This window comes from Zalophus californianus, chromosome 3, assembly GCF_009762305.2.
Source record: "Zalophus californianus isolate mZalCal1 chromosome 3, mZalCal1.pri.v2, whole genome shotgun sequence".
In the NCBI taxonomy this organism is placed as follows: Eukaryota; Metazoa; Chordata; class Mammalia; order Carnivora; family Otariidae; genus Zalophus; species Zalophus californianus.
The window spans coordinates 161,279,073-161,305,147 of record NC_045597.1 but is presented as its reverse complement, the minus strand read 5'-3'; the positions used below and the strand labels follow the sequence as shown (position 1 = coordinate 161,305,147).

General features: G+C 38.9%; 3 protein-coding genes across 7 annotated transcripts in view; 2 read left to right on the top strand and 1 right to left on the bottom strand.

The window, feature by feature from the left end:
- STRADB (STE20 related adaptor beta) overlaps nucleotides 1-2,005 on the bottom strand; it is a 36,187-nt gene extending 34,182 nt beyond the window's left edge. For 2 of the 3 annotated variants that reach the window (XM_027588373.1, XM_027588375.1), the window contains exon 1: nucleotides 1,767-2,005. The gene's annotated coding sequence lies outside the window, so the exon portion shown is untranslated. Of the gene's footprint in view, nucleotides 1-509; nucleotides 646-1,766 lie in introns of all 3 variants that reach the window. The other variant, XM_027588374.1, reaches the window with a different exon arrangement.
- Nucleotides 2,006-2,238: 233 nt separating this feature from the next.
- TRAK2 (trafficking kinesin protein 2) overlaps nucleotides 2,239-26,075 on the top strand; it is a 70,395-nt gene continuing 46,558 nt past the window's right edge. Inside the window, exons 1-2 of one of the 3 annotated variants that reach the window (XM_035726540.1) lie at nucleotides 2,319-2,380; nucleotides 8,748-8,791. The gene's annotated coding sequence lies outside the window, so the exon portion shown is untranslated. Of the gene's footprint in view, nucleotides 2,381-8,747; nucleotides 8,792-26,075 lie in introns of all 3 variants that reach the window. The other 2 variants (XM_035726539.1, XM_035726541.1) reach the window with 2 other exon arrangements.
- On the top strand, nucleotides 2,321-11,358 carry LOC113919401 (spliceosome-associated protein CWC15 homolog). Its single transcript, XM_035726542.1, has 3 exons — nucleotides 2,321-2,380; nucleotides 8,748-8,791; nucleotides 9,727-11,358. The coding sequence occupies exon 3, from the start codon at nucleotides 10,298-10,300 to the stop codon at nucleotides 10,991-10,993; it is 696 nt and encodes a 231-aa protein (XP_035582435.1). The 5' UTR covers nucleotides 2,321-2,380; nucleotides 8,748-8,791; nucleotides 9,727-10,297; the 3' UTR covers nucleotides 10,994-11,358.

Sequence of the window (26,075 nt, the reverse complement as noted above, 5' to 3'; positions counted from 1 at the left end):
AAACACTGTACCAATATAAGAACTTGAGTGGATGCTCTGAAAGGTACACTCAAATATTACTGGTGGCAGCTCAAAAAGGTAAGGCTCATTTGGAAAGCAAGTTGGCAATGTTTCAATGACCATGAAAATACTCACACCTTTTGATCCAGTAAAGTTCTCACCTCCCCTAATCTAATCTAAGGAAATGTCTAAATAAACGAAGAAACCATACACCTGTAGAAAATCATTACACTGTTAATCTGAAGCAGCCAAGTATTCATTCCACATGTGTTTAATGAATGGCTACCATGGTCAGGCACTGGGGACACTCACTGATGATCAGGGCAGACAAGGCAGTTTACATTCCCACAGACAGAAGGATTAGGGATGTCGTGATTAATGCAGTTTTCTGGCTATCAGGATTTTGTTTTTCTTTTTCCACCTCATATCAGCAAGTTCTTAAGTAACAAGAAAAAACTTTAAATTCCATTCCATTATCTATATTTCAGAAAAACTCAGAAGAAACTGACCGATTTATGAGACTTGATAGTACTAAAGGAGTTGTCCCACGGGGGTGATTTAATCCCACAGATTTCTGCTTTAGTTATGCCAGACGATTAAGAGATGATTTTACAAGACATTTTGCGATCAAGGCAGCAGCTGCGCCTGGTAAAGATGGTGGTGGGGTGGGAGGGATAGATTCGCGGTCATAATTTTCTCCTGCATGCTCTTTCACTAGATACGAATATAAATCCTCCTTAAATCATACTACAGACCTATATTTTTAAATATATTACAAGTACATCAGTGTGGTCCCTTGCATTTGTGTCTAACAAGCTAATTAGGGTAAAGCTTTATAAATAAATTTGCTCCATTATAGAATGGTTCGTCCAAAGGCTTTAATATCAAAGGTTAATTTCTGTGAAAATCATAGGGCGCATTTATTTACAGAACTCGGATTCTGAGTTAATTTAGGCATCCAACAGAGGCTATTGTTAGAGGGAATGCAAAAAAAAAACCAAAAAACAAAAAACGACTTAACTCTGCTGAGCCTTAAAATTACTGTAATTTTCAAAGAGATCTTGAGAAGCCATAAAATCTTAAAAATTATAGCGACGCACAACTCCGTAAGATTTTCCAAACTTAGTATCGTGACTCATGCTTTCAAAAAATATTCCCTGAGTGCCTACTGTGCGCCGGACGGACTCTGTGCTAGGCAGACGCTGTGTCACAAAATTCTGGCCAAGTTCTGAGGAAAAAGGTATTCGACACAACAAAGCCACGAGGAAAAAACACGACGCTGAATTTAAATACTGAGAACAAAACGAAGCTGGAGCATTTAATTTTGTAAGAGGTTATTTCCGAGTCCTGCTTTGGGAGATCGCTATAGCGAACTCGCCGAAGGTGGTACCCAGAACCTCGCCCAGAGGGTGTCTTCTGTTCGGAAACTCCTCCAGGCTCGGGAGCGCTGCCAAAGGTGAGAGAGAGGTGGGGGAAGAGAGCACTTCGGGAAGGAGCGCCCAGCGCACCTGGCAACCACCGCCTACGCTGAACGCAGGTGCCTCCGCCACGGGGCGGCCCGGGGCTCAGCGACCGCTCGCCACGCCACGCCACGCCACGCCACGCCGGACTCCAGCCACCGCTCCGCCGCCCGGGCTTGGGTTCGAGGCAAGGGGGCGAGTTCTAGCCTCGGGCTTCCCGAGGCGTGCGCGGTACAAGCCGCACTCCCTCAAGTCCCCGACCCAGCCCTCCACCTCCCCCTCCCCGGCCCGTCCTCCCCTCATTACCCTGGCGTCGACCACGACCAGCGGCTCTCCTCAGGCGGCCAACGGCGCGGGGCCTATGGGCCCCAGGAGCCCAGCCCGCCGTGGGGCACCTCGAGCGCACAAGACCCGCTCCCAGCGCGGGCCGCGGGGCGCAGCAAGGCGGCGCGACCCGGACTGGGGCTGTGGGCCTGGAACTCTGCCCCAGCCCCAGGCAGTCCGCCCGGAGTGGATTCGCCCTAGGGTCGCGGCCCCGCCTCCCGCCCCAGGGCCAGGCGCCTAGGGGGCGGGGCCTTCTAGCTTGGGGGCGGGACAAACGCGCAACAGCTCCGAAGGGTGAGGGGGCTGGCGGACAGGAAACCACAATTCCCGGCAGGTCGCGCGCTGGCGCCGTGGAGGCTGCTGGGAGAGTGGGTCTCCGCTCTTCTCCAATGTGTGGGGCTGCTAGACAGCCGGCCTCGCTGCAAAACCGAAGTCGCGGAGTGATGATGTTGTGAAGTCGCCCGCACGTCCCTGCCACGCCCGGGCGGTTACTGGCAGCGCCGGCCGCTTCGGCTGCAGCTCTCAGGCTGACATCGCTTTGGATCCTATTCCCTGAGGGAGCGCGGGCGGAGGACAGAGGACGTCGGGCCATGCCTGTGAGTAACATTCCCGCGCGTGACTCGAATTTGCCTTGGCCAACTTCTCCTGAAGGCGGAGGAGCCTCCCCGCCCCGAGCTCCTCCCGGTCCTCGGAGGTCACGCGCGGACATCAGAGCCGGAGGCTGGGTATCGCAGGCCCGGGTCTTCGTCGGGTTCCCGCCCCGTGGTGGGAAGTGGTTTGTTTCCCAAGTGTGGGTGCGAAGTGATAGGCGCCGGGCTCTGGTCTGTGGGTTCATCCCAGCTGCGCCTCTGAGGATTGCAGTATCTCATTCTCTGCCGGAGAGCATCCACCTGGAACCCCATCCTTGAGCGATGAGCGGCTTTAGTGTCTGGACGTTGAACCTTTAGCCTCGGTCACCATATGTGATGTCAGCGAAAGGAGAGGATATTGCAAAGAGCTCTTTCTGTGCTGAATTGGGCTTTTCTTGTGATTGATTTTGAGCCAGATACCACATATGCTTTAAAAGAAACGGTTAACTTAGTTTCAAGCGTAAATAATAGATGTTGGCAGATGTCCTTTTTAGTAACAGCGTAAAGATAATCTCCCAAACACTTAAAAGAGTTCTGGGTCATAATAATAATGGTGAACTCAGCTCGTTGCTCACGAAGTTTATATTAAAACCTGCAGTTTCTGAGCCAGAAAAGAAAGAAAGAAAGAAAATCCCGAAGCAGTAACTTTTCACTGGAAATTCATTAAGCTAGAATAGACCACAGAAATAAAATGACATGTACTCTTCCAGTTTTTTAAAAAATATATTTCGGGAAAATTTGTCCTGACCTTCATACCTTTGCTGTAGAATTGGAAGTCTGAGTTACAGTGATCTCCAAATAGCACGTTAATAGCGTTGACATGACACTTCAGAACAAACTGTGAAGGACATTTGGTGGTGGGAAAGGGCAGGGATGAAGACACTTTAACATCTCAGCAGCTTTTCCAGCTTTCTATTTTTAAAATTAATGTTCAACAAGTCTCAGACATTCAGCAGTCACATGTATGAAAGACAGTGTTTTGTTAATTTACAGTTTTTTATTCATATGTTGAAGGAGTCATAAGAAAGAACAAACATTTGAGTACATGTGACCCTTGAACAACGGGGGGGGGGTTAGGGGCACCAACCCTCCTGTACAGTTGAAAATCCGTGTATAATTTTTGACACTCTAGAAACTGTACTAATAGCCTGTTTGACCAGAAACCTTATTGATAACATAAACAGTTGACTAACATATTTTGTGTTATATGTATTACATGCTGTATTCTTACAATAAAGTAAGCTAGAAAAAAAAAGTCAAGAAAATTATAAGGAAAAGAAAATACATTTACTGTACTGTATTGAAAAAAATCTGTGTATAAGTGGACCCTTACAGTTCAAATGCCTGTTCAAGTCAGCTGTACTTTTAATCAGCCAGGCACACCAGTCATGAGCTCTACATACGTTCACTCAATCACTATAATAACCCTGTTGTGCTAATCTGAGGCTCAAAGGGTTTGTTTACATTACAAGTGGAGATTCAAACCTAGATCTGCCTTGCGTCAAAGTTACAGGTCGGGTAAGTTGTACCTACATCAGAAATTACCTTAAAGTTTGGATGATTCAAAACTATTTTCCAGCATTATTTCCTAATACTGGTTCCTTATACACCTTGAATATCTAGAAGAAGTTCTGAACCCCTGCTTTAGTACTTCTGAACAAAGTGTTCTCTCTGCTTGCCATTCCTGTACCCCCACAGAGCTGCTCATTTCGACCCCAAAAGCCCATTCCAAATCCACCACAGTTTACGTGTGTAAGGCATGATAGGATTGGATTTTCATCTCAAAGGTCCTTTCTAGTTCCAAGGTTTAGTGATTCTACAATTGAAAATATGAGCCAAAGAGTATTATTTTTCCACTGGAAACTGGAAATCATGGTTAACATCAGTAGTCACAAAGAGTAGAAAAACTAGCTTCTTAAAAATTTTACATCAATATCCAAAATATGTTAAACACCAATATAAGGAATGAGACAGATAGTAATATATTATTTCATGATTACTTTGAGCTCTTTATGTTATCTGTAAGTTTTTGAACCTCTTTAGTTGCCATCTTGTTTAGTTGTTAAGAAATCTGAGGCATTAAGGTAATACATTTTAAATGACTTAGTAAATAAAGGGACTAAATTATTCATGGCTTCCAGTCATATTTGCTCAGACCTGCAGTGTTCATGTAGTAATAGGAAACATTTATGTAATACTTACTATGTGTTAGATACCTATCTTAACGTTTTACCTATATTATTCTCACAATAGCACTAGGAGGTGTTTTGGTAGATAGGCAACTGAAGCAGAGGGTAAGTTAACATACCCAAGGTCATTCATCTACTAAAGTGGTGGAACTGGGTGTCAAACCCAGGCAAGCTCAGAATCTTTAACATTTACTGAGCACCTACTGTGAACCAACCCCACAACTGGGTGTTTTTATTATAATTAGATCATTTATCAGTACAACTACCTTAAATAGAATGTAAGTTCAGCATTTGGTGACTACCCAAAGCTACAAGATAAGTAAATGGTTGAACCAAGATTTGAACCCACTCTTGCCTTTCTTCAAAGCCCTTCTTCTTTCTTCTACTTTCCCTTAATAATCAAATCTTTATTAAATACCTTTGATGGGCCAGAGACTGTGCTAAGTGCTAGGGATTTAGCCCCTGCTTTTAAGAAACACAGTCTGAAGAGGGAAAGACACAATTGTTACAGTGTATTAATAGGATAGCAGTATACAGAATGCAGCATACAGAGGTTCAAAGGGTAGTGAACTCTGCCTGTAGGGTGAGAAGGCTTGGTCCAGTCTTAGAAAAACAAACGGGAATTAGCCTGGGCAAAGAAAAGGAAAAGGGATTTTTTGGGGCTGAATTTTGCCCCACCAAAATTTGTATGTTAAAGTCCTAATCCCTGTAACTTCAGAGTGTGACTGTATTTGGAGATGGGGCCTTTGAGGAGGTGATCGACTTAAATGGGGCATTTAGGGTGGGTCATAATTCATTCTGACTTGTGTCCTTATAAAAAGAACTTTAGAAACAAAAAGAGACACCAAGGATGTGTGCACAGAGGAAAAAAAATATGTGAGAACACATTGAGAAGGTGGGCATCTGCAAGCCCTAGGAGAAACCAAGCCTGCCAACTATTTGAGATTTGATTTCTAGCCTCCAGAACTGTGAGGAAATACATTTCTCTCATTTAAGCTACTCAGTCTGTGGTATTTTGTTACGGCATCTGTGCTATTTTGTTATGGCAGTCCTAGCAAACTAATTCAGGGATGTTCTAGCAAAAGGAATGACATATAAAAAGCCTTTGAGGTATGCCAGGTGATTAGGTTTCATGGTAAGAAGCATTGAGAGATGAAGCTGGAGATTAGGCTGGGGCCATATTAGGACAATTTTGTATGAAACGCTAAGGAGCTGAACTTGGGGGATGGCATGGAGAGGGTTTCTAGCAGAGGAAAAACATTGAATATTGATTTTAGAAAGACTAGATAAAACAGAAGCAAGAAGATCAATTAGGTGGAAGCTATACTAAATATTTTCTCAGAATATTGAAATGTCAAACTAAAACAGAACTATTGTTAACATAAGGGAGATTTTAAAGGGCACAGCTAACCCTTAGGGTAAACATGGAGGATTTAGGAAGAATTTGTATGTACCTCTTAGTACCTAGAAACTGGCTTTACTTTTGACATTTTGCTTTCCATGAATAAATAAAGCTTTACTCAACTATCACAGAATATTCAGTATTTTCCCACCAACAGACACTTTTATGGTGCTTACACTGTTCTAAGCCAAGTTCTTTGACAACCTCATGAAATATCTACTATTACTATTTCCATTTTATACATAAACGTATCGAAGCACAGAGAGGTTAAGTAACTTGCCCATGGTCGCATAGCTAATGGCAGTGTTAGATTCAAACTCAAGTAGTCTGTCTTCAGAGTCTATGCTCCTAGCCATTATACTATATGTTGCCATATATTATTTATCAAGATCTTCAACTACCTATGAAAGGAGGAGGAAGTAATACAAAAATAAATTGGGTATGTATGCTGTAGGGAGTATATAGTTTATCAGAGGAGATAAGGAATAATTATATGGTTAAAAAATGCTTTAGAGAAAAGGGAGAGTATTGGGAAGTAATCTTACTTCAAGTTGGGGCTTCTGGGAAATCTAGCATTGGGAAAAAGTGGTACTTGAACAGGGGTGTGAAGAATGGCGACACTTCGAATATGTAGAAGGAGGGAGAGAAATTAAAGGTAGAAGAAATCACATGAACAAAGTTATAGGATTGGGAATTTCCTGGTGTTTTTAAGGAGCTAGTAAATACAATCCTTTGTTTTGGCTGGGATATATTGTGTGGTTGGAGAATCTAGTTTGGGGGTCATGGGGACAACAAATGTCTGGGAAAGAGAGGTCTTAGGGATTGAGGGGCAACAAAAATTGTGAGGTTTGAAGTCAAATGGTTGAGGTATATGCCAGATGTAATTATCTTTTAGGAGAGGATAAAGCTCATCTAGTCCCAACTTGTGAGTTAACAAGTCCTGTCTTCACTGTCTCACAGATCCCTCTTGTTTCCATTCAACTCTTTTATGCCTTTATTACAATTATCCAGGCATAATGTGATAATTTTAAATTATTTTGTCTCTAATCTTTACATTGTTGAAATTTATCCTGTATTCTGACTCCAGTTTTATTTCTCAAATGTCACTTTTTAAAAAAATTTATTTTTAAGTAATCTCTACTGCTTAGAGTAGAAGCACCTAACTTGGGGCTTGAACTACAACCCTGAGATCAAGAGTTGCATGCTCTCCTGACTGAGTTAGCCAGGTGCCCCTCAGATGTCACTTTCCATTTAGAAACTTGTTTCCTGTGGGATCAAGTTCAGACTTCTTAATCTGAACTTGTCAAATTCAAAGCTCCAAGTACTTTCCCAGTAATCATCTCCACTTAAATTGGTCCGTTTACTGCTGCCAAACTGGCTCTGTCTGCTGTTGGCTCTGGCGCTTCTTTTTTTTCTTTGTTCTTTACCTACTGGATACGCCTCTTCTCACTATCCAAATCTTTCCATCCTTGAGGAATCCACTTAAATCTTACTCCTATGTGAAACCAGACCACTTCAGCTAGAAAAGAACTTTCCCTCCACCTGACTGTATAATTTAATACTCATTAAATATTTATTATCTGGTGGTGTTATCTTCTTCTCTTAGATATCCTAGACCATTAAATCTAGGTTTAATCTAGATCATAGAACTCATTACAGCTGTCCCTAATAGATCTTAGGTTTCTTAGATCTTTAACCTCCCTTAGGCCAGATTGTATACTGTTGTATGCTGTTGTATACTACTTTTTTTTAAATCTCTTTCCAATCTTTCAGTTTAATTCAAGAGGCATTTATTGAAAACTGTCCAATAAGCAGCTGATTGACCAGTTGTTAACTCAGGTCATTTTATTGAAATTTCTTATGTAACAGCCTTCTTAATATGTAATGTTCCTAGCTATACTATTGACTCACATAACCTTGGGGATATCCGGTTTAACCACGCTATATTATGATTTATTTGTGCTAGAAAATGAGCATGCTCGTGTTATAGAGGTGTAACTAATTCATGTTGTAAAGATCATTGAGGTCTTTGAAGCTTATCCATATACCTCTGTCAGTATTTGCCAAACTTCAAGTTTTTTCTCTTTAGAAAGCTTTCTGACAATAAAGAAGGAATAGCTCAAATAAAATAGGGTCTAATTTAAGAGTGTTACACTATTTTGTGTTACAGTAGAGTTGATATATGCATTAATGGTGAAAGAATTCACCCACCAGTTCAATTAATAGTTCATTTAACAACAAATATGTAATGAGTTGCTTAAGCTCCTGCCATTATACTCTCATTCTGATCAGCAAGGAAGAAGAAAGGGAGAAGGTAGGCACTTCCCCTTCCTTCCTGGAAGTAAGTTGTAATATATGTTGTGAAAGAAACAATTTAGATGCTGAGTTAGAAAATAAAGATGTCAAGGGAGGCTACTTTAGATCAGGTGGACTGGTAACTTCTCCCTGAGGATAACTTTTCAGCTGAGATTAGAAGGGTGAGAAGTAGTTACCATATAAAGAACGAGTGGGAAGAATATTCCAAGTACAGTGAACAGTTACAAAGATCCAGAGATAGGAGAGAGTGTGATGAGGAAGTAAACAAGCCTGACACAAGGCTGTGTCTCTTTGGCTGACTGAGCAAGGAGAGTGGTGCAAGATGAAGAAAGAGAAGTAGGGGCTAGACTACACCAGATGTGTAGATTTTATTCTAGGTTTTTTTTTTAAGGAGTTTAGCTTTTAAAACATTTTTCTTGTCTTACAGAGAAGAGAGAAACCAAGAAATTGAGCATGGAGGCCTGTTAAGAGGTTGGTTTGTAGACTAAGAGATAATGATGGGTAGAATTGGGATGATAGAAGAGGGGATGAAGAGAAATTGGTAAATTTGAGGTATTAGACTATACAGGATTGGTAATGGATTGGATGTGGAAGGTGAAAGAAAGGAGGTATCTGCTGTTTAGTGGATCAATTCAAGAATTACAATCAGCCTGTGAGAAATTTGGATATTGGAAGAAGTCTGGTCCGAAGAGCCAGACTGGGAGTTATTAACAGTAAAGAGGTAGTTTAATCTGTGGTAGTGTTGCACAAAGGTAAATGAAAAACAGCAGTAATAAAGAACACAGTCACAGTTGGAACTTTAGGAAATACCAACATTTAAGGATCAAGGGAAGGGAGCTGGGTGATCCAATGAAGGGATTTGAGAAAGTGCATTCATTGAAAGATGTAGGCTTCAGGAGAACCATAGGAAGGTTGAAGTAGGGAGTAGTCAACAGTATTGAACCAGAGATACTTAAAATAACAGCTAAGAAGGTACCATTGGATTGGTTAACAGGCCCTGTTGGTGACTGACGGGAAGGTCGGTTCAGGAAAAATCAGATTGTAGTAGGATTGAAGTATGAATAAAAGTTGAGGAAAAGGGAAAGTAAATACTCTGAAGAAGCTTGACTGAGGACAGAGGGCAATAGCTGGAGGGGAACCCAGAATTTTGAGGAAGGGAGATTTTTAAATTTTAATTTTACCTGTTTTTAATCAAGTGGAAGATTTTGAGCATTATAATAGGCCAAGGAAGAGGGTGTGGCTAGTGGATAGAGATAACTGGTAGAGCAAAGTTTAGAGAAGTCAGGAGTAGAGACTTAAGTAACATATATTTCATTGTTTTTTCACTGGGTGGACATATACATATGGTAGACAAATTGAAAGGTATATGATGAAAAATAAGTTTCTCTCCCCCTTCTGTCTTCCAGCCACCCAGTTCTTCTAAGAGGATTGCTAATTTATGCTCACAGTAACGAGTGTGCAAGTACATGATTGAGGTTATGCTTATACTTAATTCTCAGAGTTTGGAGAAAAAGCTAGCTATAGATTATGTGGATTTATTGATGTGAGGAATAAAAGTAAGAGAGATGGAGAACAGATGGGGGTACAGAGATGAGTATAAAAGACGTCTCAGAAAAGAACATTTAAGAGGGAAATGGAGGGCATGCCTATGGTGTGAGGCCCACAGGTGATGACTGAATTTACAGCAGCCCCATTTCCCATGGTTTTGTGACCTTTCCAGGAGAACTTATCTACTTCTTTATATTTAAAAATGCGTGTCAGCTTAGAAAATGAACTTCTCAAAAATTCATCACTTAAGTAAACACATGTTAGGGGTCCAAGTGCCAAAGCTCTGCTTCTATTCTTACTGCTTTGAGTCATAGGCATGTTGTGTGTGGTACTTTGAGGTTATTCAGGCCAGTGGTATAAATCAAAACAAAAGGAAACTTGTTGGTTAAGAAAGAGCATTCTCGGCAGAGGTTTCTGGGAACATAAAAGATGACAACAGCAGCTAGGCCAACTTTTGAACCTGCGAGAGGTGGGAGAGGAAAAGGAGAAGGTGATTTGAGCCAACTCTCAAAGCAGTATTCAAGTAGAGACCTACCTTCTCATACAAAGATAAAATATAGACAAACTACTCAGGGTGCCCCTGAAGAGGTTCGCAACCGTGACTTCAGGAGAGAGCTGGAAGAGAGAGAGCGAGCTGCTGCAAGAGAAAAAAATAGAGATCATCCAACACAAGAACATACAACCTCCTCGTCAGTGTCAAAGAAGCCTCGGTTAGACCAGATTCCTGCTGCCAACCTTGATGCAGATGATCCTCTAACAGATGAAGAAGATGAAGATGAAGATTTTGAAGAGGAGAGTGATGATGATGATACTGCAGCTCTTCTTGCAGAACTAGAAAAAATTAAAAAAGAAAGAGCTGAAGAGCAGGCCAGGAAGGAACAAGAACAGAAAGCTGAAGAAGAAAGAATACGTATGGAAAACATTTTGAGTGGAAACCCTCTCCTTAATCTCACTGGCCCATCCCAGCCTCAGGCCAACTTCAAAGTTAAAAGAAGGTGGGATGATGATGTTGTTTTCAAGAACTGTGCAAAAGGTGTAGATGATCAGAAGAAAGACAAAAGATTTGTAAATGATATGCTGCGATCTGAATTTCACAAAAAGTTCATGGAGAAATATATTAAATAGTACAGTTTTATGTGCTTAATTAAAGACTGTAAAATGTAAAAAAAAAAAAAGAGTATTCTCTGTCTGAAGGAAGAAAGGAAGCAGAGGAGACTAGAAACCAACTAAAATGTCTCTGAGATGGTACTACTGTTTCTAAAGCACATAATTTAACAATTTAAAAATTTTTTTTCAAATATTTTTATTTCTTTAGCTAGTACTAAGCTAAATCACTGTCTTTTCTTTGTTTTATTTTTAGTCACAAATTAAGAAGACTACAGAGGAGACTTAGCAGTTGTGAGGTTTTTAAGAAGATATTTGATCATTTTCATTTGATGCGGGTCTATTTTTTATTAGTTTATTTTGTCACTTAATTTTTTTTCCAAGTTTTTGTTTAAATTCAAGTTAGTTAACATATAGTGTAGTATTGGTTGCAGGAGTAGAATTTAGTGATTCATCACTTACATATGACACCCAGTGCTCATCCCAACAAGTGCCCTCCTTAATGCCCATCACCTATTTAGCCCATCCCCCCACCCACCTCCCCTCCAACAACCCTCAGTTTGTTCTCTATAGTTAAGAGTCTCTTGAGGCGCCTGGGTGGCTCAGTTGGTTAAGCGACTGCCTTTGGTTTGGGTCAAGATCTCGGGGTCCTGGGATCAAGTCCCACATCAGGCTCCCCCTGCTCTGTGGGGAGCCTCCTTCTCCCTCTCCCTCTGCCGCCACGCCCCCTCAGGAACTCATAAGCGAGCTTGTGCTCTCTCTCTGTCAAATAAATAAATGAAAACAAAAAAGTCTCAAGTTTGCCTCTCTGTCTCTTTTTTTATCTTATTTTATTTTTCCTTCCCTTTCCCTATGTTCATCTGTTTTGTTTCTTAAATGGATGTGGGGCTTATTTTAAATGCATCCATAAATAGCTGCAAATGCTGCCAGTGGAAAACATGATAAAACTAAGCAACAAGCCAAAGATTCCGATTTAGCCTTCCTATGACACTGACACACTAGTTCTTTTTAGTTTTTACAGGAAAAGTGGGTATTGTGTTATTGCTATAAAAATGATAAAGCACCCTTTTAACAGCAAACTCATAGTTTTTCATAAAGCAAATACAGTGTTTTCTTTCAAATGTTCAATCTTAATTTTTCAAGGCAATTCATTTAATTGATGTTGGACTGAAATGTATTAGTAGTCAGTTTTCATTAAATTACTTCTGTAATTCAGTTTATTGACATTTTTCATTTTTAAGCTTATAGTTAGGCATGTATTGTGAGCCTGCTATTTCCCCTTTGCTTGTAGCTTTGGGGCATACAAAAATAAAGTACCTTCACTTAAAGAGCTTATAATGTTGTAGCAAGAAAGAAAGTGAGCACATAGTCTTCTGGTAACACCCAAGATGAGGAGTCAGTAAATACTGATTAAGGAGTAAGTCATAATGAAAAATTTTACGATTTCCTAAACCATTTTTCCCATGTTTGTAATCCACTCTGTATTTCTCTATAGCAATTAACATTAAAATTCTCACAAAAGAGAGAAGAACCTATACTTTTCTTAGGAGACAGTAAAGAAGGGACAGAGTGTATTCTCATAGCCGGCCTACGGAAGAGAAAAAAGAACAGGTGAGAAAAGCACTTGACAAGATTGCTAAAGGAAGAGAAGCAAGCCAACTAAATCCCTAGTGCTGGAGAGATGAAAGAGGTACTTGAGGAACCAGTCAAGGGCAGAAAAGCAGGTCCTAGGGTTCAGTCTCATGCATACACCTTCTGGGTTCTCTGATAACCTGGTTATCTGGTTTCTCAGCCAACAGCAGGTTGGAAAGCAGAGAGGCACACTGCAACAGCAAAGTGTAATGGTTGATAGCCTCCCGGTAAGGGGGGAGAACAAAAATGAGAAGTAGACTTAAAATCTCCAAAAAATTAGCATTTCACACCATTTATTGTAGGAAGAAAGTGCTCTTTAAAAATTTATAATCCTGGAGGTTATAGCTGTAGTCATGATGTCATAATGCAGTGATTGCTAGTCATAGTAATGACCCTGAGTCATCAGAGTCTTTTCAGTCTGTCCTATCTAAGGACTTTTTTCCCCCTCCCATGCAGTTGGACTTTTCTCATTCTGTGTCTTAACTTTAGGGGGAAAATATCTTACTACCAATGTTTTTAAAATAAGAAAACTTGGCGGGGGGGGGTTGCTGTTAAATATTTTGTGGGTTTTGCCAGTGTGTCAAACCCATCTCTAGGGAATGTTTGCAACTTCCTTGTAACTGGTGGGCTTAATTGATATAGCTCTGCCCATAACTAACATCTCTTATAGAAACTCTTAAGAAGCCTATATAGATTTTTATAAATTGGGCTAAGAAAGCTGTCAATTTTCAAATACTCTGACAGTCTTGGGTTTCTAATGTAGTTTCATTTTTCTCCCTACTATAGATTGCAAGGATGTAACTTGACTAGAGGTTGATTCATTCATTCAATAAGTATTGAATACCTGGCATTTGTAAGATATTAAGGTACAGGTAGACTTAATTTATTGGAATAAGGATTTATTTTGGTCTATATTCCACTAATTTTAGCAGCTCAGAACACATAACAGAATTATTCCCCATTTATGGTAATATATCTGCATTATTTTCTTGATAACTGTAGAACAACGCCCCCCCCCTTTTTTTTTTAAAAAGCCTGGGTGGCTCAGGTCATGATCCTAGGATCCTAGGATCAAATCCCGCATCCAGCTCCCTGCTCACCAGGGAGTCTGCTTCTCCCTCTCCCTCTGCCTCTCCCCCCTGCTCCTGTGTGCACGCTCTCTCTTTCAAATAAATAAAATCTTTTAAAAAAAAAAAGACAAAATCAAACTCAGATTTGGAGTTTTATGGCATATGATATACATAAAAACACAGATCATTCTGCTTCATTGTTAATAGAGCCAACATATCAGATAACTTATTTCTAAAAATAAATTATAAAGCATTTAAGAAAAAATTGGAGACTAAGAAAGAAATTTGGAGGCTTGTTGTTTTTCTTTATTCATTAATATGTGTTTTTACGAATTGGAGTGGAGATGTAGAATTTCTCAAACTACACACACACTCTTTCACACTCCTAGTCTCTTGCTAGTAGAGCCCAGAGGTTGGAGGTCCCAGCTTTGGAAAAACATAGTCGTGGGTTTGATTCTGGGGTCTTCCTAGCTTGGGCAAGTTAATCAACCTCTAAGCTTTAGTTTTCTTATCTATAAAATGATGACAATAATAATCACATCTTGGGGTTGTGAGAATTAAAAAGGATCATGTGCATAAAGCATTTATTCCAGTGCCTAGTACATAGTAAGTGCTCTGTCAGTGTTAGCTATTATTATTAGAAAAGACTGAATTTGGAACAGAATTGAGAATATGTTTCTTTATCATGCATTTTTCATTTGAAACACAGAAGGTTCTTGTGTCTTTATTATAATCAGTTGTTTAACATTATAAACTGATTTTAGAAAACTTCTATAGTGCTAGTTTCACTTGTTATATTCTACAGTAAAGTCATGAATTTACCAAGGAAGTTTTGGGTTGTTTTCATTATCAAGTAGTTTCTGCTCAGGGAAAGTTTCACAGGACAGTGAGGTCTCCTGTTAAATTGTTCACGTCTAGAAACAAGTTTTCTCAGTATACTCTTGAGTTGATAGGTCTGGAGGAAAAGACACACTAAGCAAACTCACTGAAGAAGAATCAATATGCCAGGATGTCTGCTCTTAATATACAATAGAACAATCAAGTGAACTGTCTGTTTTGGTTTCCATAGTTACTATATTTTTCCCTTATAGAAAAATCTTCAGGAGAAACCAAGTTAACAAATGTGTGTGTGTGTGCGTGTGTGTGTGTTTGCGCGCACGTGCCCATGTGCACTCACATTTAGACTTGGAGGACATCTGAAGCATAAGGAACAGTAACCTAAGGGAATGGGGAGGAGTGGGGTGAGTAGCAGTAGGCATTCCAAGAGACTAGCTCAGAGTAGAAGAAGGCTGAGGCTGGCGGACCAGGTAGCCAGACAGAAGGGCTTGGACTAAGGCCATAGCAACAAGCTTGGAGGACAGGAATAGGTGACTACATGGAAAGCAAGTATTGAGGAGAAGAAAGATGTCTCTTAGATTTTTGGCTCTGCCGATCAGGTGACTTGATAATATTAACTAATTAGTAAAGCAAGAAAAAACATTTCATGGGAGGATATAATTTCAGTTTGGAAAGTGATGAATTTATGGTATTGATTACAAGCTGATACTGAGAGTTCCAGTTTAAAGTCATATGCCAATTTGGGATAAAGGTAGAGACTTGAGAAGTAATTATGATATAACTGGAAATTAAGGCCTTTGAGGTAGATGAGATTCCTTAGGAGAGAGCCCATGATAAAATCCTGAAGAACTGGGGCTACTAGCTATTAATAAGGCAGGTGGTGAAAGAGGGTTCCTAAATGTTCGCAGCGGCCTACTTACTGTGCCCATCGAGCTCAGACTCTAATTGTCTCCTGAGTGGCAGATAATAGCCATAGCTCAAAAAATTGGTCTGTTCTTACTTGGTTCCTGAATTTCATTGGCAAACCAGAATCATCCATTTCATGTCAGTTCTCCCCTTTATCTTGAAGTCCTGGAGTTGTGACAACTGGTTTGGAAAACGATGACTAATATTTAAACCTCAATGTAATTTGAACGTCTCTTCGTAGAATTACAGTACTGAAATGGTTATATGTCTAGATATGGAGAATTCTAGAAATCATTCTAGAGGGCACCTGAGTGGTTCAGTCCGTTAAGTGTCTGCCTCCGGCTCAGGTCATAATCTCAGGTCCTGGGATCCAGTCCCACATCAGGCTCTGCTCAGCTTCTCCCTCTCACTCTCCCTCTGTGAGTGCACTCTCTCTCTCTCTCTCTCAAGTAAATAAATAAAATCTTTTTTTAAAAAAGAAATCATTCTAGAAGTATATATGTTTATAAATATGTTTATAATATTCTGTCCTGACCACTCACCCCCATTTTAAGTTACACCCTGTTCCTGGTCATATAAGATTGCACATCCTGTTGCCACTGATTACTTTGTTGATCTGAAGAGCTGTAGTGCTTACAGTTTTTCTTTTGGCATTTTTTTGAAACTTCTACTTTGGAAGGCTTTTAAGTATTATAAGTTTAAAATAACTGAAGGATTTGGGATTATCTTAAGCCACCAAAAGCAAGTTGACATTTGATTTTAGAGGGGACAAAAAGAAAGGAAGACACGGGTTTTCTACCTTTTATTTAATTTTTAAAATTTGTATTTACCTATCCTACTGCTGTGTTAAAGTTGTGTTTCAGGGGGTCTTCTTAGCTATTTTACTTGAAGGTAAGCTCTGAAGAGCAGATTATACAGTAATACTCTTAAGTCTGCCAGCATGGTTACACCTGTTCAGTTTCTTAATCTTCTGTGAACTCTTTATAGGTTTTCAGGTGATGATGTCTCTTGATTTAATCTACTACCTAAATTTTACCAGTCAACATTGAATGAAAATACTTTCTGATTTGTTGGGGAAGGATTTATTTGGTTCTAGAAATAGAGTACATATTCTTTTGTGAAATCTGTTGTATAAAATGTCTCTGCTCAAGGTGTTTCCCCCCATTTTTGGTTAAGAGAACAGAAAATCCCAAACTCTGTAATGCCATTTACTCTGCATTACTCACTTTTGAAGACCTATAATGTTTTTCCTTTTTTTAAAATCAAAAGGATATAAATTTCTGTTTAAAAAAATTTTTTTTAAATATAATAGCTATGGTGATTTTGTTAATATCCCAGAATATAAATTCTTGACACCAACTGCTATTGTGAACAAATATTTTAATATGTTTATAACCCAGATGTCAGCTGAGTGTCCAGACAGACCCTTAAAAGCTAAATGATTGGTTTGAACCTTCAGTTTCGTGTCATGGGGAAACCAAACCCTCCCTAAGATTTCTGCAAATTGCTGATGTTCTTCTGGCCTCTGAGCTCCTGTTATCTGGATGGGGCTTCTTTCCCTTGCCTTCTCTCTCCCTCTCCAGAGAAAGAAAAAGCAGTTATTTCACTAGTCTTATGCAGAGCATTTTAGCCTTCCTTTTGATGCTGCCAGGCCTCACCTTCCGCAAGTGGCTTTTCTGTGTATTTTCCCAAACAAAAATCTCCTAAGAGGAGCTCTGCTGTGGTATGTTAAGATGATGAAATGTGTACCTTATTAGGTATAATGTAATAATAATATAGTATATAAAAATAAGATTTTAGTAAATCTTATTTTTTCCATTTATCAAACTTTCAAATACTTAAATAACTCACACTAAGCTCAGTCTCCACTCTTTAGAAATTCTAAGAAAACCCTATCTTGAAAAGGCTTTTGGGGCGCCTGGGTGGCTCAGTTGTTAAGTGTCTGCCTTCGGCTCAGGTCATGATCCCCGGGTCCTGGGATCGAGCCCCACATTAGGCTCCCTGCTCCAAAGGAAGCCTGCTTCTCCCTCTCCCACTTGCTCTGCTTGTGTTCCCTCTCTCGCTGTCTCTCCCTCTGTCAAATAAATAAATAAAATCTTAAAAAAAAAGAAAGAAAAGGCTTTTTCAATATTAGAATCGAATATACTATATAATATCATGTAGCTCTTTTGCCAGATCATACAGAGAAGAGAGTGCTCTCTTAAAAGGATATAGGATTCCAGATAGAGTTTAAGTGTCAAGTTGTTCTTTCTCTTGGAGAAATAAATCAACATGATTTTGTGAATGTGAGACTGAAGTGTACCCTTTTGAGGTTTGCGTTTATTTAGTATCTTTGAGGTATTTTCTATCCCATTTTCTTTCACTAAACTACCATATGATATCACTAAATTATTTTTGACTACCAGATAATAATTTGCTTTGTTTTTCATATTTCTAAGCCAATCATGATTTTTTTATAGAAGTGAGTTTGAAAAAAATGGGTGATAGAAAAAGGCATAAAACTAGGGATGTGTAATTAGTAGGCAATTCTATCTTAAGGATTTTACATATGTACTATTTCCTCTGATACTGTCATGCTAGAATGTCAAGTAAAAGGTGGAATTCCTGTCTAGTAGTAGAGTTTTGAAAAGATGATGTTGTTAATACTTATTCAGCTATTTATTGCATTTTCTGTAAAAGTTTGGTGTCATTGCAGTTTTTTATATTCTGTGGTGCAAAATACCATGATTTAATTTAATACCAAAATATATTCTGTGGTGCAAAATACCAGAGGTCAACCAACTATAGCCTATGGATTCAGCCAGTTATGCGAGCTAAAAATGGTTTTTACATTGTTAAAGGGTTGAAAAAAACAACAAAGATAATTGGTGATAGAAGCCTTATATGGCTGCAAAGCCTAAAATATTTACTACCAGCTTTTTACAGAAAAGTTTGCTGACCCATGTTGTGGATTCTTGAGTTTTAAAGTGGATGCATAGGAGCGCCTGGGTGGCTCAGTTAAGCATCCAGCTGTTGATGTCAGCTCAAGTCATGATCTCAGGGTCCTGGGATCAAGCCCCAAGTCGGGCTCCATGCTCAGTGGGGAGTCTGCTTGAGGATATTCTCTCTCTTTCTCTCCCCCACCACACTCACGCACATTGTCTCTAAAATAAATGAATAAATCCTTAAAAAATAAATAAATAAAGTGGATGAATGACCTGTTGTTAGGAAGTCACTGATGGAAACTGTCAGTGCTTATATAATTGTATATTTTGAGTACTGTGTAGTTCACATTAAAATAATGGCATAGATTGATAATATGTTGACATAGGAAGATGAATGAGTAGGTTGCTAAACAGCATGTTAACATTATGTCTCCCAGTGAAAGATGGTGAAAGATTACAAGTAGCTTTCATTTGATTCTTCACATTTCTCTACTGCCCGGAATTTTTTTGAATTATTATATTACTTTATAATAAGAAACAAAGGTGTACATATGCATATTTTGTGTGTTGTGTTTGTGTGTTTTAAAGAGAGAGAAACTGAATGGAAATTTCCAGAGTGGCTTATGGCTGATTTTCATCAGATAAGAAAGAAGTTTAAGAAATGTAGCTTATTCACTACTTTTAAATTCTTATCGTCTTTGAACTTAAACGTTTTTCCCTTCAAAGTTTTACTAGATAACCAAGCACTTGAAAATGCCAATATTGAGACCCAATCTCACTTTTTTTTTTTTAAATATTCCCTTAGTTGAGATCTAATTACACTGCTTTAGAGTAGGTAGGTGTAATATATAAAGCAAATGTTTCCTGTTCAGGCACATGTTCAAGCTTTAAGAATTGAAGAGACACAATGATAATTATATGAGAAGCAGTCTGCCAGAAGAACAGTAGGGTTTCCATAAGTTTTTTTTTAAATTTCCCTTTTATCCAATACCTTGCTCCAAATTTCCCCCACTTTCCAGCCCACAAGGCAAGCATTTTAATATGCTTATAAATTTAATGCAGAAAAAAATTTGTGTAAATGTCAATATGGTAGCTTTCTAATTTTGCTTCTTGCTTTATTCACTCAGCGCTGTATTTCTGGGTCTGTGTTGCTCCATGTATGTATCCATTGCATTCTACCAATCTGCTCTCTAGGAAGTAGGCCCTCACCTTACTATCACTAACAGCAATACAGGAGACAGTCTCCTACATGTCTCTTTATAGGGTGATATGAGAATTTCTTTGAGATAGGTAATTACCAGGGGCAAAATTGCTGGATCTTAGGGGACATATATACTTAATATGACTACGTAGTTTCTGTTGGTTCCTTTGAATGGCTATACTCCCATCATACATTCTCACCATGGGCTTTTTATTTGGGGAAATTTTTGTAAAGAGTTTCCCTAACACCAGTAGTTAGTGACAAGAAAGGATTACTTTAGGTAAGAAGAATTGTTAGAACTCCTGAGTTACTGCTAGGTGGCAGTTCCGGGTGAGATATATAGCCATGCTTTTTATAAGAGCATGTACTTTTTGAGAGTAGAGCTGTTAACAATATGGGAGGGTAGGAACTGATCTGAATTCTGAATCTTCTATGTCCAGATAACCAGGTATCATGAAATGGTATTGTTTGTATTTTTTTTAATTTATTTATTTATTAGAGAGAGAGGGAGGGGGCAGGGACAGAGGGAGATGGAGAGCGAGAATCTCAAGCAGACTCCCCACTAAGCGTGGAGCCCTAATCGGGACTCGATCTTACAACCCTGAGATCATGACCTGAGCTGAAATCAAGAATAAGATGCTTCACTGAGCCACCCAGGCACCCTGATATTGTTGGTATTTTATAATTCTACCTCTTTATTTAACTTTTAAATTCTATTTAACACATAAATAATGTTTACTGTTCAAGCACTGTTATATATGCTTTATAAATATTAACTCATTTAATCCCCATAACCTAGAAGAAAGGTACTGTGATTGTCCCTATTTTTAACAGCGAATATCATCCTTAATGAGGAAAAGCTGAGAGCCTTTCCCTTAAGATCAGGAACACGTCAAGGATGCCCACTCTCGCCACTACTGTTCAACATAGTACTAGAAGTCCTAGCAACAGCTATCAGACAACAAAAAAAAATAAAAGGTATTCAAATTGGCAAAGAAGTCAAACTCTCTCTTTTCATAGACGACATGATACTTTATGTGGAAAACCCAAAAGACTCCACCCCCAAATTACTAGAACTCATACAACAATTCAGTAATGTGGCAGGATACAAAATCAATGCACAGAAATCAGTTGCTTTCTTATACACTAACAACGCAACTGTAGAAAGAGAAATTAGAGAAATGATTCCATTTACAACAGCATCAAAAACCATAAGAGACCTCGGAATAAACCTAACCAAAGAGGTAAAGGATCTGTACTCTAGGAACTACAGAACACTCGTGAAAGAAATTGAAGAAGACACAAAAAGATGGAAAAATATTCCATGCTCATGGATCGGAAGAATAAACATTGTTAAAATGTCTATGCTACCCAGAGCAATCTATACCTTCAGTGCCATCCCGATCAAAATTCCAACGACATTTTTCAAAGTGCTGGAACAAACAGTCCTAAAATTTGTATGGAATCAGAAAAGACCCTGAGTTGCCAAGGAAATATTGAAAAAGAAAAAGCTGGGGGCATCACGTTGCCCTATTTCAAGCTATATTACAAAGCTGTGATCACCAAGACAGCATGGTACTGGCACAAAAACAGACATATAGACCAATGGAACAAAATAGAGAGCCCAGATATGGACCCTCAACTTTATGGTCAAATAATCTTTGACATAGTAGGAAAAAACATGCAATGGAAAAAAGACGGTCTCTTCAATAAATGGTGCTGGGAAAATTGGACAGCCACATGCAGAAGAATGAAACTCGACCATTCTCTAACACCATACACAAAGATAAACTCAAAATGGATGAAAGATCTCAATGTGAGACAGGAATCCATCAAAATCCTAGAGGAGAACATAGGCAGTAACCTCTTTGACATCGCCCACAGCAACTTCTTTCAAGATACATCTCCAAAAGCTAGTGAAACAAAAGCAAAAATGAACTTTTGGAACTTCATCAAGATAAAAAGCTTCTGCACAGCAAAGAGGAACACTCAACAAAACAAAGAGGCAACCCACAGAATGGGAGAAGATATTTGCAAATGACACTACAGATAAAGGGCTGGTATCCAAGATCTATAAAGAACTTCTCAAACTCAACACCCAAAAAACAAATAATCAAGTCAAAAAATGGGCAGAAGATATGAAAAGACACTTCTCTGAAGAAGACATACAAATGGCTAACAGACACATGAAAAATTGTTCATCATCATTAGCCATCAGGGAAATTCAGCTCAAAACCACATTGAGATACCACCTTACACCAGTTAGAATGGCAAAAATGGACAGGGAAAGAAAACAAAGTTGGAGAGGTTGTGGAGAAAGGAGAACCCTCTCACACTGTTGGTGGGAATGCAAGTTGGTACAGCCACTTTGGAAAACAGTGTGGAGCTTCCTCAAAAATTTAAAAATAACAACTACCCTATGACCCAACAATTGCACTCCTGGGTATTTACCCCAAAGACACAGATGTAGTGAAAAGAAGGGCCATATGCATCCCAGTGTTCATAGCAGCAATGTCTGCAATAGCCAAACTGTGGAAAGAGCCGAGATGCCCTTCAACAGATGAATGTCTAAAGAAGATGTGGTCCATATATACAATGGAATATTACTCAGCCATCAGAAAGGATGAATACCCAACTTTTACATCAACATGGATGGGACTGGAGGAGATTATGCTAAGGGAAATAAGTCAAGCAGAGAAAGTCAATTACCATATGGTTACACTTATTTGTGGAACATAAGGAAGAGCATGGAGGACATTAGGAGAAGGAAGGGAAAAATGAAGGGAGGGAAATCGGAGGGAGAGATGAACCATGAGAGACTATGGACTCTGAGAAACAAACAGGATTTAGAGGGGATTGGTTAGCCTGGTGATGGGTATTAAGGAGGGCACATACTGCATGGAGCACTGGATGTTATACGAAAACAGTGGATCCTGGATCACCACATCAAAAACTAATGATGTATTTCTCAATTTTCATATTACTATTTAGGGAATATGGAGAACTAAATAAGAATCTGTAAAAAATAAGTGAGTTGTATAGTATGTGTTACTTCATAGTCCATTACAAATACAAATGTGCTATTTAACTTTTGAATACCAATATATGTAATTCATCGTAAGGTCGAATTGGAAAGGGAAACACATCTACTAACGTGTTTAATATTGTTAATATTGCACTTCTAAGATTTGAAAATAAAATCCAATGATAATGATAACCTTTTATTAGATGCCATAGTTGTACTCCAGCACATTGGATTTGTGATTTTCCAGATGGGTAAAATTTATCTTTTGATATTTTCTTTTAAATCCTGTTTTCATAACTTCTTAAAGAGTAGTTATGGAAGTATGATTTAACATTTTCCTCATAATTGGGGTACTGTTTTGTTAACTGTCATTATACTTTGATGAGGATATAAATGTGAAATATGAAACAAAATGGCTTTTGATAATGACTAGACCCTGCTTTCTTGAAAAAGTCTGTAATATTTTTTTGCTTTTGGATTATTTGCCTAACTTTATAAAAGGTAAAGTAGGGAATGTGCAGCTACAGTTGTATAATGTGGCTGCTCTTCTGTAAAATTGATCATTGACTCACAAGTGGTTCCTTATCTAGAAAACCTTCTTCAGTATTGGCTGTGGTGGTTTTAGTTCTTAGTGATTTGAAGACCCTGATGAATCACAAATACTTATTAGCTGTCACACATTCTCTTGCTACTCACTATGTGTTGAGAAAAGTACAGAGAAACAGTGTCCCTTTCCACTTCAGTAGTTTGGGCTAGATTACTTTAGGCTGGATGAATGTAAATTCATTATCCTTTGCAAACAAGACATCGGGCTGAAATTTTCTTTAGACCTTTAATATTTGGCTTGAAATGAAATGTCAAGCACAAGACATCTAAAATTATATCCTAAATGTATAGGATAAAAAGCCCTGTTCTTGCACGGTAGGTTTACTTTCTTATAAATCTTTTTAAATGCAAACTCATCTGCTTAAAATGTATAATTTAGGAACTTTCTGGCTAGGGACAGAGTATGCTCCAGAGCAGATTCAGCTCTGCTGATCGTCATCAGATGGTCATTTTCAACTCAGCCATTACTGTTATTTGTAGCATGTTTGTCTTATATCTATATATAGTTTTGAGGTATTTTATAAATATTACAAACCCCATTTTGTCCCTAAAAGAAATGCTAGTGATTGATTAATGGACACAAAAGGAGACATAGTGTAAAAAATTGAAAGTGAGAAAATGACACATGTTAAATATATGATTAGACAATAAGTGATTATGAAGGCCATGAAAAACAATGTACCTGTGCAATTGACAGCCGAAGGTGAAGAAATGTGAATGTTTGAAATGGTTTTGGCAGAGGGTCATTGTTAAAGTGGGATGCCTGTTTAGTCAAAGATTCAGTTAAAGTTAGGAGTTCAAGAATTTAAAGACTAAGCATGGTGAATGCAAGTGCTGTTGTGGAAACTTATCAAAAAACACAGATGGCACCATGGGTTCACTGTTTTTCCTAATCTGCAGGTGAAGCTCTGGTGTGGATTCCTTAGCTGCCAGAGGTTCACTCCCTTCTCATGTTGGTAGAGATTGTGGCAGGGAGGGGTTGCCTTGCTCAGCAAATGTTCATTGTAAACAAAACTGGACAGTTTTTGAAAATGCTCAAACTATATAGTTAGGAGGCAATGCGGAGCCCGTAAGCCTAAATCTCACTCATGGTTTTGGACTTTGAAACTAATGGATTTAACAGCCTTTTGGAATCCAGTCTGTTTGTAAGTAGAGTTGCCTCCATATATTTCATATTCTGAAACCCTACTGATCTTTTTTTTAAAGGTGTATGTATGTATGTATGTATGTGTTAGAGAGCAGGGAGGAGGGACAGAGGGAGAGAGAACCTCAAGCAGATGCCACGCTGATCATGGAGGCCAGCGGGTTGATCTCATGCCCCTGAGATCATGACCTGAGCGGAAACCAAATGTTGGATGCTTAACTGACTGTGCCACCCAGATGCCCCAACCCTACTGATCTTTAAATCTAAAAAAGATCACTAAAAAAAGGGACAAAGTATTTGCGGGGCACAATTCCTATTTCCTAAGGGTGAACTTTATAACTGCTGGTAGAACAGCTGTGCCGAATATAGCCAATATAATATACCCGGGTATATTAGTGCAGCTAGACTTGGTGTTGGTATGTGGTCTCTGCCGTTGTGAGCTCTGCTGTTCACTCCTCAGGTTAGATTTTGGTGGTGACACCCCCCCCTTTTTTTCCAACTCTTTTTTTTTTTTTTAAGATTTTATTTAGGGACACCTGGGTGGCTCAGTTGGTTAAGCATCTGCCTTCAGCTCAGGTCATGATCCCAGGGTCCTGGGATCAAGTCCCACATCGGGCTCCTTGCTCAGCAGGGAGCCTACTTCCCCCTCTGCTTGCCACTCCCCCTGCTTGTGCTCACTCTCTCTCTCACAGATAAATAAAATCTTTTTAAAAAGTCTTTTATGTTTACTTTAATTCTAGGCTCTGTGCTTCTGTTAAGATGAAGTTTCTCTGAATTGTTTTAGCCTTTTCTATAAGGCTTTTTTGGCTGTTTTAAGGAAGTAGTTAAGATTTTTTTTTTAAGGCACAGGACCTATATTTTGGTATACACTGTTGACCATTTTGTTTCCATGGCTAGGCTAAACTAAATCATTAGCCGTGTTGTTTTCTTCAGCAATATTTCTATCAATGACATGTTTTGGTTGTTCTTTTTAAGTCTTATTCTTGTTTAAATAAGTCACTTGGCTGTTTTACTCTATTTTCTCCTACATGTGCATGAATTAGAAAGGCTGGCTTCTTGTTAAATAACGCATGCTTGGTTGATTGAAGAAAAGCCGTGAAGTTGTTCCTGAAAAGAATGAATAAAGATCGAGCATAGAAAATAGTTGGTGCTCAAGGAAGTACTAAGAATATGTTGTAAAAACTAGGAAGGGCACTGAAAATGTGCTGTTTGTGCTTGCCAGAGTTAGCCAGAAGTCTCTACTACATTTAAGACTCTGGCTCTGCAAACTTTCTGTTTTATTCATACATCCAGAGGTAGAAAGAAAAATGATTAATGGCACTAAACTAACATCACTTGTTACAGGGCAGGAAGTCAATAGGATTTCTTATGTTAAGAGAAGATGCCATTTAGTGGTCAAGAGTAGGGTTTACATTGTTCCCAACTTTGTATAAGGCACAGTAACAGTAAAGACAATAAAATAGTACTATTTGGTGATGATAGAAATAAAAATTAATATTTGCATAGCATTTACTGTAATCTAAGGCATTGTTCTAAGAGCTTTACATGTGTTAACTCTTGTAATTCCCTCTTGTAATAGGTGTTCCTATTATCCTCTCATAACTCACTTAATCCCCGTAGCAACCAAATAAGTAGACCTTGTTATTAGGCCCGTTTTGCAGATGAAAAAACAAGATTAAGTAATTTGTCCATCCTACAACTAGTAAGTGGTGGAACTGGGACTCAACTATAAGCAGTCTAGCTCCAGTATCCATGTTC

What these genes read in the sequence shown, in the direction of transcription:
- LOC113919401 (XM_035726542.1), top strand. Translation starts at nt 10,298, where the DNA reads ATGACAACAGCAGCTAGGCCAACTTTTGAACCTGCGAGAGGTGGGAGA.